At 44.8% G+C, this 15,127-nt stretch overlaps 2 protein-coding genes across 2 annotated transcripts in view; both read left to right on the top strand.

Moving 5' to 3' along the window:
• LOC121835347 (peroxynitrite isomerase THAP4-like) overlaps window positions 1-14,032 on the top strand; it is a 42,636-nt gene extending 28,604 nt beyond the window's left edge. Inside the window, exons 6-11 of the mRNA XM_042289473.1 lie at window positions 4,197-4,322; window positions 4,858-4,914; window positions 5,794-5,907; window positions 10,613-10,669; window positions 10,791-10,892; window positions 13,819-14,032. Of these exons, the coding sequence (XP_042145407.1) occupies window positions 4,197-4,322; window positions 4,858-4,914; window positions 5,794-5,907; window positions 10,613-10,669; window positions 10,791-10,892; window positions 13,819-13,955 (593 nt within the window). The 3' untranslated portion in view covers window positions 13,956-14,032. The remainder of the gene's footprint in view (window positions 1-4,196; window positions 4,323-4,857; window positions 4,915-5,793; window positions 5,908-10,612; window positions 10,670-10,790; window positions 10,893-13,818) is intronic.
• LOC120835991 overlaps window positions 913-15,127 on the top strand; it is a 32,897-nt gene continuing 18,682 nt past the window's right edge. Inside the window, exon 1 of the mRNA XM_042289470.1 lies at window positions 913-1,542. Coding sequence (XP_042145404.1) covers window positions 1,101-1,542 — 442 coding nt within the window. The 5' untranslated portion in view covers window positions 913-1,100. The remainder of the gene's footprint in view (window positions 1,543-15,127) is intronic.

Below are 15,127 nucleotides of genomic sequence, written 5' to 3'. Positions count from 1 at the left end.
CACTATCTAAAACGAGGGATCCCGAGAGACGCACAATCCTTTTCGGTAAGCGGCTGCTTTGATTTCCAGTAGGAACTTGCCTCTCTGCAGCGCGGCGAGGTTATCCACTGAATACCGACCAATGTTCGTACCGACGGCGCTTGTGCGGCGAATGGCATCGATTCGTAGATTTCTCCTCTGCGGACGTCGCTTTTCAGTTGATAAGCGCAATCCTGTGTCGTCAGAAACCTTTCCTGGCGCTTGCGGCATAAAGGCTCGCGGACCTTCGTGACAACAGCACAGAAGATGACAGTGAGCCCACGTACATATTCAAATATCCACCCTGGCGTCCTTGCGTGTCCACGCCATCCACGAGTTTGGGGTTTCTGGGTTTCACGAAGCAGGCCGCGTCGCAGCGTCGGCAGCGTGCTGCACGAAGCACGCGATCGGGAATGGAACGAACGGTAGCGGATGGATGTATTGACAACGCTTTGTAACGGGCGGTAGCTCGCGCCATCTGGACTAATAACGAAAGCGATAGTTTTTCTATTAAAAATAGCGCAAAAAAGACGGGACAAAAAGACGAAGCACACAGGACAAGCGCATGTCCTGTGTGCTTCGTCTCTTTGTCCCGTCTTTTTTACGCTGTTTTTAATATGAACGTCCAGTACCAACTTGGCCAGCGGACCAAGCTTTTACGATAGTTTTCTATGTATTGTTTTGCGTGTAGGTGGTTTCAGATCAGTGAGCATCTTGACCGCCATTTAAAGATATATACAACATTATTACCGTGTTGCTTTGCCTTATTAGTGAAAGAAATTTGCAATTTCTAGCGGTGATGATGATGCGTGTGAACACGGGATTCCCACGTCGTTGGTGTGTTGCGCTGATCGTGCCGAGGGTGTCGGCGTTGCGATGTCGAAGCGGCGGGGAAAGATGGGGAAGAAGACGTTCAAGACGATTGGAATCCGAAGGAGCCTGAAATGACGCAGCAAATATTGGCAGCGGTAGGGTAAGAGACAAACCACTCTCCGCTTTCGTTTCTTCCCCTACGCTTAGGTCGTTGCAGCAGCTGTGGTTTTCAACAGTTACAAATTATGTAGGACGCCCATCGCATCGGCATGATGGAGCTACGGAGCACGATGCAGCACAAAGAGATTCCCTCGACGCCTACCCCCAAAACGAGCACAGCGAAATCGGCCGCAGAGCGAATGAAGGAGTACCGCCAACGAAAGAGGGTTCCCAAAACCAGCGTTGCGAAATCGGCCGCGCAGCGAATGAGAGAGTACCGTGAACGAAAGAGGGTTCCCAAAGCCACCGTAGCGAAATCGGCCGCCGAGCGATCGAGGGAATACCGCCGACGGAAGAAGCAAGCAAAGGAGTTGTCGTCGCCAGCGAAGCAGACGAAATCGAGCGCGCAGGTGAACAAGGAGTACCGCGTTCGCAAGAAGTTGTTGGAGTCGACGGCCAGTACGTCTCAACCGAAACAGAGCAGGTCGACGACAGAGGTGAACAGAGAGGACCGGAAGCGCAAGAAGTTACTCCGTATGGCGATTTTGTCAGGTATGACCAAAATACTGCCGGAATCTTGTACCGTTACCGTGTGAGCTGCAAACATCTCGGTCGCGAGTTCTTCCTTCATTGTACGTAGCATGTCCGTCAGTTTCAAGTCGACAAAAACGACCAGCTTTTCAAACCATCTCATCATCTCTTTTTCGAAGGCTTGTTCGTAAAGAACAGACACATTTCCGAAAGCTGTAGAAAAGGCAAGGCAGCCTTACTATGACTATAGTCTGTTCACCCATAGGTTGAGACTAGAGCATAAAGGCTGGTTCACACATTTGCGACTGATAGTGTTCACCCGCCGTGAGTGGGTGCAGCGAGAGCTGAGCAGCAGGGGGCATTGGCGTTCGTTTTGTTTGCTTCGCAATCGGAAGGCGACATCTGACGAGGAAAAAGCTATGAATTGCTGGCGGGTAAAACCGTCTCCGCATAATCGAATTTGGAGCGCGCACTTGCCCACAGGGGCGGGGGTGCCCTGCTAGAAACAACGCACAAGGTATTCTTGAGCACTATTCGGGCATAAAAAAAATAATTTATAAATAAGCAGACAAATGGAGTGAAATCAAACTTTTCATGAGGGTGTCTTTAGGTGAGGCGTTTATGGTAGTTGAATGTAGGTTTCTTGAAAAAGACTTGAGCCGGAAAGCTCCTTTTTTTTTCTATTCACAGGGGAAAAAAATGAAGTAAGCTGTCAGTTTATTGCTGGCACTGTCAAATGGCATCATAATAGAACCAAAAAACTTAAAAGTGTTTTTGGAAAGAACATTTAGTGGCAGATGCAGCAGATCCAAGCTTGTGTGGTATAGTCTGTGAGTAGCAGCGTCAACCGGACGGTTTTTTTTTTTTTCTGTACAAAAAAATGGCACTTTTTTTTATCCCTTGAGAGGCGTACTTGCCAACTTTTGATATTATAAATGCACTGCCTAAAGACTTTTGTGGAAAGTTTCATTGTACTCCGTTCATTGGCTTACTTATACGAGTTATTGTTACGCTGGAATAGTGCTTGGGGACAATTCGTAGATCTGCTATCACCTGCTAAATTCACCATCTTTGGAAATCGCCGGTTCGGGAGGTTCTGATATGAAAATGCATCACCACATACATGCTCGCGCAAGCGCAGGCACTCCCTCGGCCAAGGAACCTCCATTGAGCTGCAGCGACCTAGATTGTGCTCCAATAACTTCCTTTTGTGCTTGTCATTGCTTCCCTTTTGCTGACAAGTTCGTTCAAAGACGTACACTTCTTCCCTCTCCTTTCTGGTGCGCACATTGTTTCATCCTGGAAACCTCGAACCCCGTTTTCTGCGGAGTGGCACCAGTTCTTTCAAAAACAGCAGATTAAGGTTATTGCTGGCACATACGTCACAAATGAGGCAGATGCCTCGTTTGTAACAACAGTAAAAAGTATTTTTCAGATTTTTTCATATATTGAACAGGTGTTGTTATATGTTGGAAACAGCTAGCTAATTTAGCTGTTTCCGAGATTGCGGGCACCATTGCCCACATTGCTTTTTTTTTTTTTTTTTACTCTGTATGTTGCCACAAATGATAATTGGTGAGGCAGCGAATGACTGAAGGAAGCTAATCGTTTAATGGGGTGAACTTGTGCCCAAAACAAAATAGAAAAAGGCTAGCGTTGCAGGCATCAGTGTCGGCTAAAAAGCAAGGGTTTGGTCCGTAGAATGTTCGGACAATCGAACAAGCAACGGGGTTCTCAAATTTACCAGAACGTGACATTTACAGAACCAACAAAGAGGTACATCCGCAGCCAGGCATCGAACTTCGCCCCTTTGCGCGAAGGCCAAGCATGATAACCATTCGGCCACCGGTGCGTTTGCTCGGAGACGCGCATGGCAGTATGACCATTTCTGCGTAAACTGGGTACTTTGTCATTTAATTTAAGCACAACAAAACGAGGCTTTGAAATTTTAATTTAGGCAGATCAATTATTAGTTTCAAGATGACAAAAAAGTATCGTAGCTAACTAAAATAAAAATTGTAGTTTTTTTTTTTTTTGTCTTTTTTAATTAAAAATGGCATTTTTTAGTGTTTGAATTTTACTGTAAGATAGACTTGGGTTAATGTGTAATTAGGCACCAACAAATTTCTTTAGTTCTATGCAGCAGTTATTTTACTTTGTATTTCTAAATGACATGAAGTTTTATGTAAATTTTAGGAATTAAAAACATAACACCAGCAAAAATGTTTTTTTTTTTTAATTTAAAGGCATTTTTATCTAGATTATTTTTTTCATTCATGTTCTAAACGTGAAAAAATCGCCATGTCTTCTTTGCATGGAATGACCCGACGTAGATGAGAAGCTTAGCCAGTGCAGTACTGCTGCTAGCCTTGGTCTTTAATGTGCTTCACACAGTAGTAATACATACCACCAAGCTATGCTCTTCTAGATAGGAACGGGCAGGGGTGGGAATCGAACCCAGGATCCTAGGGCTCTGCAGCGCGGGCTTTCACTCCACCTGCTCGGAGCTGCGGTGTGCCGACACGCTTGGCCACCGATCCCCATGAAGGGCAGCGACGACGCTTCAGGAATGTTGACCTCTGCATTTAGACTTTTCTTACATTGATGAATGGATTTGGGCTCTACTTGTAATTTAAGGGGTAAGAAAAAAAACTTAGTCGTGGTCCTTCTTCCAGATCAGCCGTCTCACGCAGCTGCCCATCCGGACTATGCGCCTAACCTCCTGAACGAACCTGCCCCCGACTTGCGAGTTCTGATGTGCATCCGGAAGGCATTGCAGAGGGAACCACCAGAGGCAATCGGTTTGTCAAACAATGTTTCATTGACGGACAGTTTCGTTGAAGCACAACATTTCGTCAACAGTTTGTTTCGTAGAGAGGTAACCGCATTCATTTCCTCGACATGTTGCGACGCTTCGTCGACGGCTTCTTTCCGTGCACATCGCCTTGGCCACCTGCACCCTGATGGTTGCTTAGCTTGCCGAACCCTCGATGGTTCAAACGAGGCCTGGCACAAGCTCGACCCTAAGATAATGGTTTGTTTTCCCCGTGCAAAGCAATGCGAGAGGTGGTCGCGTGTGGCGCGGCCTGTCTGAAAAACTAAAATTAGGAATTGAGGATTTCTTGTTGCATTATGTTGAAGCTGCCTGGGTGGCTCTCTTATAATTTTGGAATCCTAGCGAGCAAGGTGTAGCCATTCATAGAATTCGATCCACCTAGCAAGAGCATTATTGTCGAAACGTCACGAGAGCGAACAAATTTTCACAAAATGTCAGTGTCGACAGAAGTTGTCCGCGATACATGTCTCCACGGGATGATGCGGGGCCTTTTTTCGCAGGTAACAGCGATACCCAGCCCTCTGCAGCTCTGCAGTCCTATGACAGTGGGATCCGAGGTTCGAACTTAGCTTTTACTGACATCACGGTTGCGTGAAACATATAGGGTATCTGAAGCCACCACGCTCGATCTAAAGTGAGCCGTAACAATCGGCGCCTGCACGTAGCAATCTAAACTTTTCGTCAAAGGCATATTTCGCAGGTCAGCTTTCTCATGTAAAATTACAAAGCATGGCTCCGTTCCTGTAAAAAAATGGGGCCAAAAAACTTGCCAGGATCAATGGCAGGCTGCGACGCAGACGACCCAGTCGAATGGCGGGCCGAGTTTGGTAAATGTATTGATGGATGGCTCTACCTCCTTATCGAGACTGCTTGCAATGACCGTGGTGTACTAAAATAAACATAATCTTTTTGTAATGTACCAAAACTTGAAGTAAAACATGGTTGCATAACGACGGCACTTTTGCTGCCGGCAGATTTCGTCTGCATGTTGTCTGCTTTCATTCACTGGCTGGCTACACCTTTCGACGCTGCTCCCAATGGCGTCTACCAATGAGTGTGCCAAACGTGCCCCACCACTCGACTTGGTCATCTTCGTCGCCGCCCTTCGTTGACCCCGACAAGTGTTTGCTACGCTTTGTAATTTTGCGCGATAAAACAGACCTGTGAAATGTACCTGTCACGAAAATTTTAGATTGCTGCGTGCAGGTGCCAATTTTTACGGCCCATTTTAGATAAAGCCTGGTGACTTGAGACACCCTATATATGTTAAGTCAATGCAAGGTTGCACGCTAGCTGGTCAAGAACTGACATCCGTGTTGTCCTGTCTTTCTGTTTCTCTGCTCTTTAAGGTTAAAAAAAAATTTCATGTTGAGTTACCTCTGAGGGAATTAAAACTGAGAAACGATCAACATTGTTACCCTCATAACTTACCCCAGGTTCAAGCAGTGAAATGGAGGCTGCTGGCCAAGAGAACTCCTCATCTTCCCTGTCTTCTGTCCACAAGTTGGCAAGAAAATTCGAGAAAGACCAAGCAGAGGTAGCGAAAGCAGGTATGCTTATTGCTGATCTTTTGACCTTGTGTACCTCTTAAGGTGGCTGCTCTCAGTTTGCTCAATTTGTCTTGCCGCGTGTCGTCCGCTAACGAAACCACATGTTGTCAAGCACTATTTAACCCCTTGCCTACTAATAACGAGTGTCACTCGTGCCGCCATTTACGGACCATAAAACCCGACCACGAGTATGACTCGTGTTTCGGTTTCAGAGCTTGTTTTGTGAGCTCTGCGGCAGATGGCAGCACTACCCCTGTTGCTCCTGTTTACCTTGGGTTCTTTTCTTGTTTGCTTTGCCTTTTGATAGAGAGAGGGCGCTCCATTGACAAAAAATAAGCGCGCTATTGTAAGCAAGCGCGCCAAAAACATGTCTTCGGCGCGGAGGTCTGCTTTGGCGGACGAAGATATACAAAGACTTCTTTTTGAAAGTGATGAATGCGCCAGTATTTCTGACGACGAATCCTGCTGCTTTTCCGATTACTCGGAATCCGATGAGAGTTCAACGGACAGTGAGAAAAGTGTTGAAAACGATGCGAATCCTGGAAGCATTTCATCGACTTCGGCGTCTGCACGTCAGTGGAACTGGGAGAAGAGGGACAACCAGCCTGCTCAGTTCACCTTTGTAGAAACCCCAGGTGTGTCAGCAAGGGTTCAACGCAGTCTTGGTGTGAAGATAAGCGCCTTGTCGACCTTTTACGTGTTTGCAAGTCATGATTTTTGGGCGTCTGTCTCTTCTGAGACAAATCGCTACGCCGAACAAGAGATGGACGACGAGGATCGTCCCAAGAAATGCTATGAGGAGCAATGGTTTGACACCACTCCGGATGAGATAAAGGCATACTTTGCCTTGTGCATCATTATGACGCAAGTGAAAAAACACACAGTCAAAATGAACTGGTCCAAGAGGTCCATAGTGGAGACCCCAATTTTTGGCAAAACGATATCCTATGTGAGGTTTCTGCTAATCTCTCGATTTCTATCATACTGTGAGGAACTACTGAAGAAGTGGAGACGACCAGAAGTCCTGGTATAGAGCACGAGACTACGCCTGAAAGCCAAGGAAACGTTTTTCTTTATTTTGACGCAAATTGCTTGATTTAAATAAAGCTTTCTGTACGATCTTTAAAGAAAAAAAATGAGTAGGCAAGGGGTTAAGGTCATATCAGTGACAAGGTCTGCTGGTATTACCTGTAGAATGTTTGAAGTGCAAAACTGTCTGCATTGGTACTTCCATCCTTTGAATGCATTCTTGCACAAACGAAACCATAGATGAAAGTACGCTATTGCACTAGTAGCATTGTCCATGTTGTATACTACCGTAATTTCCGGTATAAGTCGCACATCCGTATATTGATCAGTTTTCGTGGAAAAGTTGGTATATAAGTCGCATCTCTTTGCACGGTTCACGCGAGTTCTTTAGTTTACGCGCGAATCGGTTTTTTGCACAATTGCTAGATCGCATGTACCGTTTGACGCGCATTTCGGGTTGCGAGAAATGCCCACTGTATGGTGCTGTCTGGCAGAGGCAATGGAGTGTTTCGCAGCAAAAGGACGTAAAGTGCGCTAAATGAGAAGGTCGTGGACTTTGTTCAAGCGAACGCATGGCGAGAGAACGGAAGTGCAGCTAGACACTCGTGAACCAAGCTTTGGAGCACTAGACCTAGCCTCGGCTAAGTCCCGGAGACGACGCGAGCGTTGATGCGCAGGCAGAAAGATAATCCTTGACATAGTTTTTTTTTTTTGTACCTCTAAAAGACCGGCTAGCCATAATCCTTCCTTTTACATGTAGCAACACGGCTGGAGCATGGCGCATGAAAACTGCTCATCAAACGGAAACTAAGAAAGACGTGAGAAAATATTCTGCAATGCGTGTATACCAGCCCACTTACTTTTCAGCATTACTGAACTGAAGCGAAAGAATACGGAACCATGGCTGAACTAGGTAACATCAATAACATGCCATAAAAGCTTTATTTCACTGTCTTGCCTATATACATTGAGCCGCTTTGGGGAAGCCATAAAAATTAATATATCTCGCATTCCGAGTTAAATTAATGCGGCGACAGCAGTACCTCCTGGAGGGGGAAACACCACCCATGGCTACGTAGTCATGGTGCTTTACAAAAGATGGTGTGCAGCGTATAAAAAAAAATGGTGTCGCACCTCGAAAAAAAAAAAAAAAACTTATAAGTTGCACCAAGAAAAATGTTTGAAAAAAAAAAACCTGACTTATACACCGGAAATTGGTAAGTGTAAAACATACCTTCGTTAAGCTCAATAACTCAGACAGGCCGCTGGACATGTTGGCAAGGACATTTCTTAAATTTTAGAAGTTGCCGTCAAGGAAATCCTAACCTGCAATGCATTTGCAGAATGCGTGAAGAATGGTTGGGTCTTTATCAACAGCAGATGTTTGTAGTGGATAGTGCTCACCAATGACAAACAGGTGCTATTAAAGTAACAAGTGCTTTCGTTCGCGGCCATAGACCTGACGTGTTTCATGAAGTGTCTCCTTTTAAAGTTTATTCTCTCGGATTCCGGTTTGTTGAAAAAAGGGCAGTGTCGGCGAAGTATCTTCCCACGTCGGCTTCTGGTAGCGTGGGGTGTTCGTTTCAATCGCTCTGCCATCCTTGAGCGTCTAATGCATTGATGAAAGTGGAGCGTGTTGCAGTAACGTGGAGAAACTTGGAAGGTACCAAGCAACAATATTGGGCATGTAGCGCCACTGACGAAGAGGCTTCTTTGTCTTCGCATAATTTCAAAGATAAAAGCAAACTTCTTTTGGTCTCTTCTTTGCAAAACCTAATGACGAAGTTGTGGGGATCTCATTGTAGGCATTGTCAACAATGTGTAAATGCGGTTCATACAGTGGGCACAACCACTGCATGACAATTCAATTCAAGCACTGCATGACAGTTCAATTTGAGTTTGTGACAGACAATGCCTCGGCATGCACCCACGTAGCGGCTCGTGTCCAATGGCTGCGACGTCGGGAATAGCCGAACATTAACAATGTGTGGAATTCGGCATCTCTGCCCTGTGCTTTGCCAACCCCTGCAGGGGGCTCTGATAAACATTGGCGGCACGTAATCGACTCTAGGTCACGTGGCTTCTTGTTTTGATGGAAAGTTGAGGGAATAAACGCTGCTTGTGTTTCTCAAATTTTTTCTGCGGCTGTGACTGCTTGGAGAAAAAAAAAAAAATGGATGAGTGTATCATAGGTTTTGAGTGTTGAGGAATATTTGTAACCAGCATTCACTGATAGTACAAAATTTGCTGCATCGCCCCTTTAAGATCTTTGCATGGTGAAGGCTGTTTGAGTAAAGTAAGGCCGCATTGTTCGGTGCCAGCTCGCAGAGCAGCTGACGGGAGTGTTGTCTGCTACTAGTCAGCATTTACATGCACAAACATTGTCTTGCTATATGCAATGAGTCGTCGTGTAACATAAAAAAGCTTGGACTGTTCAAAACGAGAGTCATGTTGTGGCATGCCTACTAAACACATTTCTCAGCAAGTTCAGAACAAAAATAGCTTTGCTGCATCTATATGGTCTAACCTCACAACCAAGCATTGTTAATATCGGTTGGGTCAATTTTGAACATAAAAGAAGCTTATTGGCCGACCCAGTCAGAATCCTGCTCATGGTTGAAAAGGATGCAACAGCGAGAATCTTGCTACAAAAGATCTCGCCCATCGCCAGACAAGAACAGCGAAAGCGATGACTCGTTTAGTTGTTAAAAAATTGTCAACTTCAGATTTTGAAGCAGTGATCGATCTGGATTGTGGCAACCGATGGGGGAGAGTGGTTCCAGTATGAATTTTAGAGCGCAGCTCTTAGGGGCCCGTTTCTGGCTTGAGCGGCGTCGCCGTCGACGTAACCACAAGGTCACGTGACCCCCCCCCCGAGGTCACGTGACCTCAAGGAGTCACCTATCCCTCAGTACGCTTCTATCCTCCCCCTCAAGAGCTGCGCTCTAACCGGCGTTACAGAGAATTAATTGTAAACGGCTTTTTTTTTTTAATTAACAACTGCAGAAAGGTATTGCTAACAAATTGTTGCATAAGGGAATGATCTCTCAGCCTGTGTCAAAAGCCATTCCTCCAATCTGAAGCTCCGACATTCTTACGTATGCATACCCAAAATTCACAATCAAATTTCTCAGCTGCTTCTATATTTTTTAAACATAGTTTTTGGTTTGATGGGCATTTTGATTTACTTCTGCTCAACCGATTTTCCTAAACATGGAGGTAATTTCTATTGAAATAACGACTGCAAGTTGAAGCTATTACATTTTTGGTAGTCTACAACTACCTGGTACCTCATAATTGGACATCATTGCAGCCTTTCTTTATTGTATGGCCTCCAATTACTTCAGTTTTCATATTAGATTATAAGGTGCTAAAGAGATAAAAACAGTTTTGTCTTGCTTAATAGTTATTTAGGAGCAGTTGATATATTGTTTTAATCAAAATTTTAATTAGCATAATTTGGAAACCATATAAGAAATTAGCTAATTAGTTATTATATTGTCTAACTTTTGACAAACAAGAGATAATCTAAATTTGATCGCAGTTATGAAATTGGCATAACAAACTGGACATCTGTGCCTTAGAATCAATCAAATAGACCAATAAAAAAGATATATTTTTAGAAGTCGCTTACGAATCGTGTTTTCACGAAACGACACGAACCCTTCCCTTGCAGCTGCCAGCCAGACCCAACCATCCGCAGGTCTACAGCCACACGACAGTGGAGCCCAAGGTTCGAGCTTTGCCTTTACCGTCTTCATAGGCGTGCGACACCTTAAATTTGTTGCATCAGCTCTAATGTTTTTGAGACTGAAACCATCAACATTGATTGCTACCTTGCCAATCTATTCCAGGTTCATGCAACGAAACGGAAGCTGCCAGCCAGGACAGCTCGTCTTCCCTCAACGAGTTGGCAAGGCGACTCCAAGAGGACCATACAGAGGGAGTGGAAGCAGGTACGCTGATTGCTGACGACCTTGAGTCCCTATTACTGCAGGGATCTGTGCCAGCAATCTCCACGTCGGAGCTTGTGGAACGAAAGCTTGTGCTGCGGAACCCAGTGATCCCGGGGTTCAATTTCCACTTCTGCTAATGTCCATCTGAATGAGCATTGTACCCAGGGTGTCTGGCCACCGGGAATTGTCAGGGAAATTTGAATTGCCAAGAAAAATCGGGGAATCGTCAGGGATATATTCAAAAAGCGAGCAGCGATCTCCACGTCGGAGCTTGTGGAACGAAAGCTTGTGCTGCGGAACCCAGTAATCCCGGGGTTCAATTTCCACTTCTGCCCATGCCCATCTGATAGCGCATTGTACCCAGGGTGTCTGGCGACCGGGAATTGTCAGGGAAATTTGAATTGCCAAGAAAAATCGGGGAATCGTCAGGGATATATTCAAAAAGCGGGCAGCGATCTCCACGTCCGAGCTTGTGGAACGAAAGCTTGTGCTGCGGAACCCAGTAATCCCGGGGTTCAATTTCCACTTCTGCCCATGCCCATCTGAATGCGCATTGTACCCAGGGTGTCTCGCGACCGGGAATTGTCAGGGAAATTTGAATTACCAAGAAAAATCAGGGAATTGTCAGGGATATTGTCAAAAAGCGAGCCCAGTCAGGGAAAACGAGCCGGAAACATCGAGTGTCCCGAGCGAAGGCTTGAGGACTTGGGTACAGAAATATAGGCAATAAATTCTGCTTAGAGCGGAGCCCAGGCTCTGCTCACCCGACGTAGAGTGTGCTACCCGATGCAAAGGGAACGGCCGACAAACCCAGTCGAGCCTTGGATTGGATTGGACAGAGGGCGCAACACTAGGCGAAATCCAGTTAGAGCTACTAGATTTAGTAACAAATGGGAAAGCTGCAGGCCTCAATTCAATCCAAGCCCAAAGTATCCATTTGGCGGCCATGCTGCCATTCGGTTATTAACGGGGCATGTCTGGTTGAGCGTCGTGTTTTCATCGTGTTTCTGGAAGTGGCCTCTTCACTGACGATGTTGGCGGCAGGAAAGGGCTCGTATAATCCAGACTTGATGAACCCGAATATTTTGGAATGTGAAAGTTGCATTAAGCTCGTGCAAAATGATCCTCACAGTGCTCAATGCTCGATGCCTTGTGTTGTAATGGTCTTATATACCATTATATTCAGATAAGATCGAACATACAGTGGCCGGTCGACCTTTTTAATTTGCTTCATAATTTTATAGACGCTTTGCAGCAACTGTGCATGGATGTGCATAACTGACCTTCAGTTTTTGTTTCCTCTTATTTTGTTTATTTCACTCCATCATTACTATAGCAGGCCAGGTTATTGACATATTAGATTCAACTGTGTCCTTTTCTAAAGCATCGTCCTTTCTAGAGGATCGTCAACTACCGTTTCAGTTGCTCGGCGTCTCGGTAAGACAAGAGAAGGGCAGCAATGGCGGCTGTAATTTGGCGCGTGTGTAAAGCGTCTATATTTTATTTCTCGGTGCCCAAGACACACAAAATCATAATTATTATCATAAAAACAAATAAATAAGACGCAAGAAAGAGTAGATTACGAAGAGGTGGAAAATCACATTCATGTGCACAGCCGGAGTGGTCAGTAAGTATAACGGAAGGTATAGTACTTAGTGAGTTTCATAATTTTCGAACGCAATCTGTATATACTTACCGTAGAATACTGCGCATCCGCCCATTCCACATTAAGTGCCCATTACCAAATTTGTAAGATCTGAGAAACTACGCACAGCACATATATATATGTAAAATTGATGACCAGACAAGCGCCCATCTTCCATCTTTTTGCGATTATCTCCAAAGTTTAAGTGGGCGCTTGCCCGGTATTTTACGGAAACCTTATGATAAAAGTATTATTGTTTATGTTATTTTTTTTTTAATATAAAAAGTGGCAATTTCGGCTGGTTCGTTTTTTCCACAAATTCGCAGAAAATAATTGCGTCACAAGCGTAATGTTTTGACACAATAATCATTTTCTTTTGTTTAACAGTTTTGGTTTTATCACATTTTTTTTAATCTAGTAGTGTGGCAACAGTCTTGAAGATCGAAACTACAGCGCCATCCAGTGAAAAGATATGCAAATAGTTGACAAGAAACAATACGTCTTGCGCGCAAATACCGAGAATGGCGAAAGATATAGATAGGTGGTTTTTCTCTTGCCAATAACATTATATGATAGGTGATTGTTTTACTTGAGGCTATCGTATGCGCAGATACTATTGACATAGTGGTTCATATTTTAGCAAGGGAACCACCTTCGGACTTCTGCCTGGTTTTGCCCACAGGCAACAAAGCTATGCGAAGCACAAGTTCGTCTACTTCTTGCACAGGGGTTGCATTGATGTCAAAACGCCGGGCTGTTGTTGACTGATTTTTTAAAAAAAATAGCGGGTAGACCTCAAGCCATCTAGCATTGAGGTCTACCCACTGTCCTTCCAATCAGAGCCAATTAGAACTTGGTGCCATTCTGATGTTGCCGCAACCCCTGCGCAAGGAGCAGACGACTTGCTCTCCACATAACTTTCAAGTTTACCTTACAATTTTTTTTTACTTCAGCTGTGTCGTTTGATTTGATCTTGTTAAACATTATAAAAAAAACTAAATGTTTTAAGCAGTATATCTCATATCTCTTCAATGAAGGGTTAGAGAAGATGTGGAACAAGTATCAAGCATAAACATGACGTGTGCCGAAAGGAAGATCAGTAAGCAATGTCCCGACCCCCACAAGTGCCTTCAGTTTATTTTTAAATTGGATTAAGGAGCGGTTAAATGTACCGGCTCCCAGCATGGCATTTGTACTGCTCTGGCCTGAATGCCGCTGCACCAGCTGACATGGTCTCACCCTGTACCAGCAAAATGAAAGAACACGAGAATTCCGTTTCAGGTGCCGAGGACGCCGATCAGCCAACAAAAGAAGACCCTTCAGCAGAGCCGCAGGTTTCACCCGAAACTCTTCGCCACGTCAAAGACAACCTTCAAAGGCACCTGCTCAAGCTTAAAAAGAAACGAAAAAAACAGTGACCTTTTAATTATGTACAGATGTTCTCATCCTCAAGCTGCAGAGAATGCACCTAGAGTTAGATTCATTTCAAATACCATCCTAAAGCATGTTTATGCCACTTTTTATTTTTTTTTACTCAAGATGCATATTACTTTTTTATGAGAAGTTGTAAATAGAGTCAGTTATTGCAGTGATGTGTAAAACTGTGCACGATATTGAAGTTGTTGAAGTATGACAAATAAAAATATTGCTGAAATGAGGCACTGTCAAAGTTGGAGCCGCCACAAATCTGGGCCAGTGGTGTCCATTGGTGGCAAGCAGCCTTTGTGCAGCGCCTAGAGCTCTAGCCCTGTCGTTCATAGGCCTCCAGAATGAAGGGGAAGTTTGAGAACACTATCCTTCTAATTTTTTATACAAACTTTGTGTGCGCAACTGAACACGCGAGGCTGCTTATCATCCTTCCAGCACACTCGTGGCACAAATATGTGCTGTGCCAGGGCAGTGGCAGTCAGTTTGTCAACAATGTTTCATTAACAGCTTGTTTAGTCGGCACAAGTTCGCATTTGGTTGATGGACACGTCTTGTTACCTTTTATTGACTTCTTTCTCGCAACCTCTCGTTGCAGATCCACAGTCCGATTCTGCAACTCCAGAAAAATTGTGCATTTACATAGTAGCGCCATTTTTCACCGGGGTTCGGGGGCGGAGCTCCTCCTACAGATACAGATGTATGTGGCAACTAGGGATGCTACAAACTTTCGTCGAGCTGGACTTTTATGTCAAACCTCAAGGTTCGACTAGAGCACTATATAGCTCCTACGGAGCAGAGTAGTGCAATCCTTTGAACCCTGTGTTTTGCCGACAACATGGCCGACAGAGCGGCTCGGCGCGAGTCACGTGGTACTCAGGGTTCCAGGAGGCAGCCCGCCCTATGGGAGAATACATGGAGATGGACATAACACGGCTGATTAAAAAATTAACGGCGAGTTCACACTTTTCAAAACTAGCCTGTCGTAAAGTTAGTAAAGCGGTAAACACTTTATCAAAGTTTTAATAATATCGGATGCGTGTGCAAATTTTGAGAAGGCAATTTCCAAGGCAATGGCGTTTGAAGCAGACGATTTTTGCTCGCAGCGGAGATGGGCTTTTCGGGTTGGCCGGAGCGGGTCACGTGAATGGTGTGACGTCGCCAT

The sequence above is a fragment of the Ixodes scapularis genome, unplaced genomic scaffold, assembly GCF_016920785.2.
Source record: "Ixodes scapularis isolate PalLabHiFi unplaced genomic scaffold, ASM1692078v2 PGA_scaffold12__126_contigs__length_90152505, whole genome shotgun sequence".
NCBI lineage: Eukaryota > Metazoa > Arthropoda > Arachnida > Ixodida > Ixodidae > Ixodes > Ixodes scapularis.
Note: the sequence above shows the minus strand (reverse complement) of the source record. Positions and strands in the feature narration are given on the sequence as shown.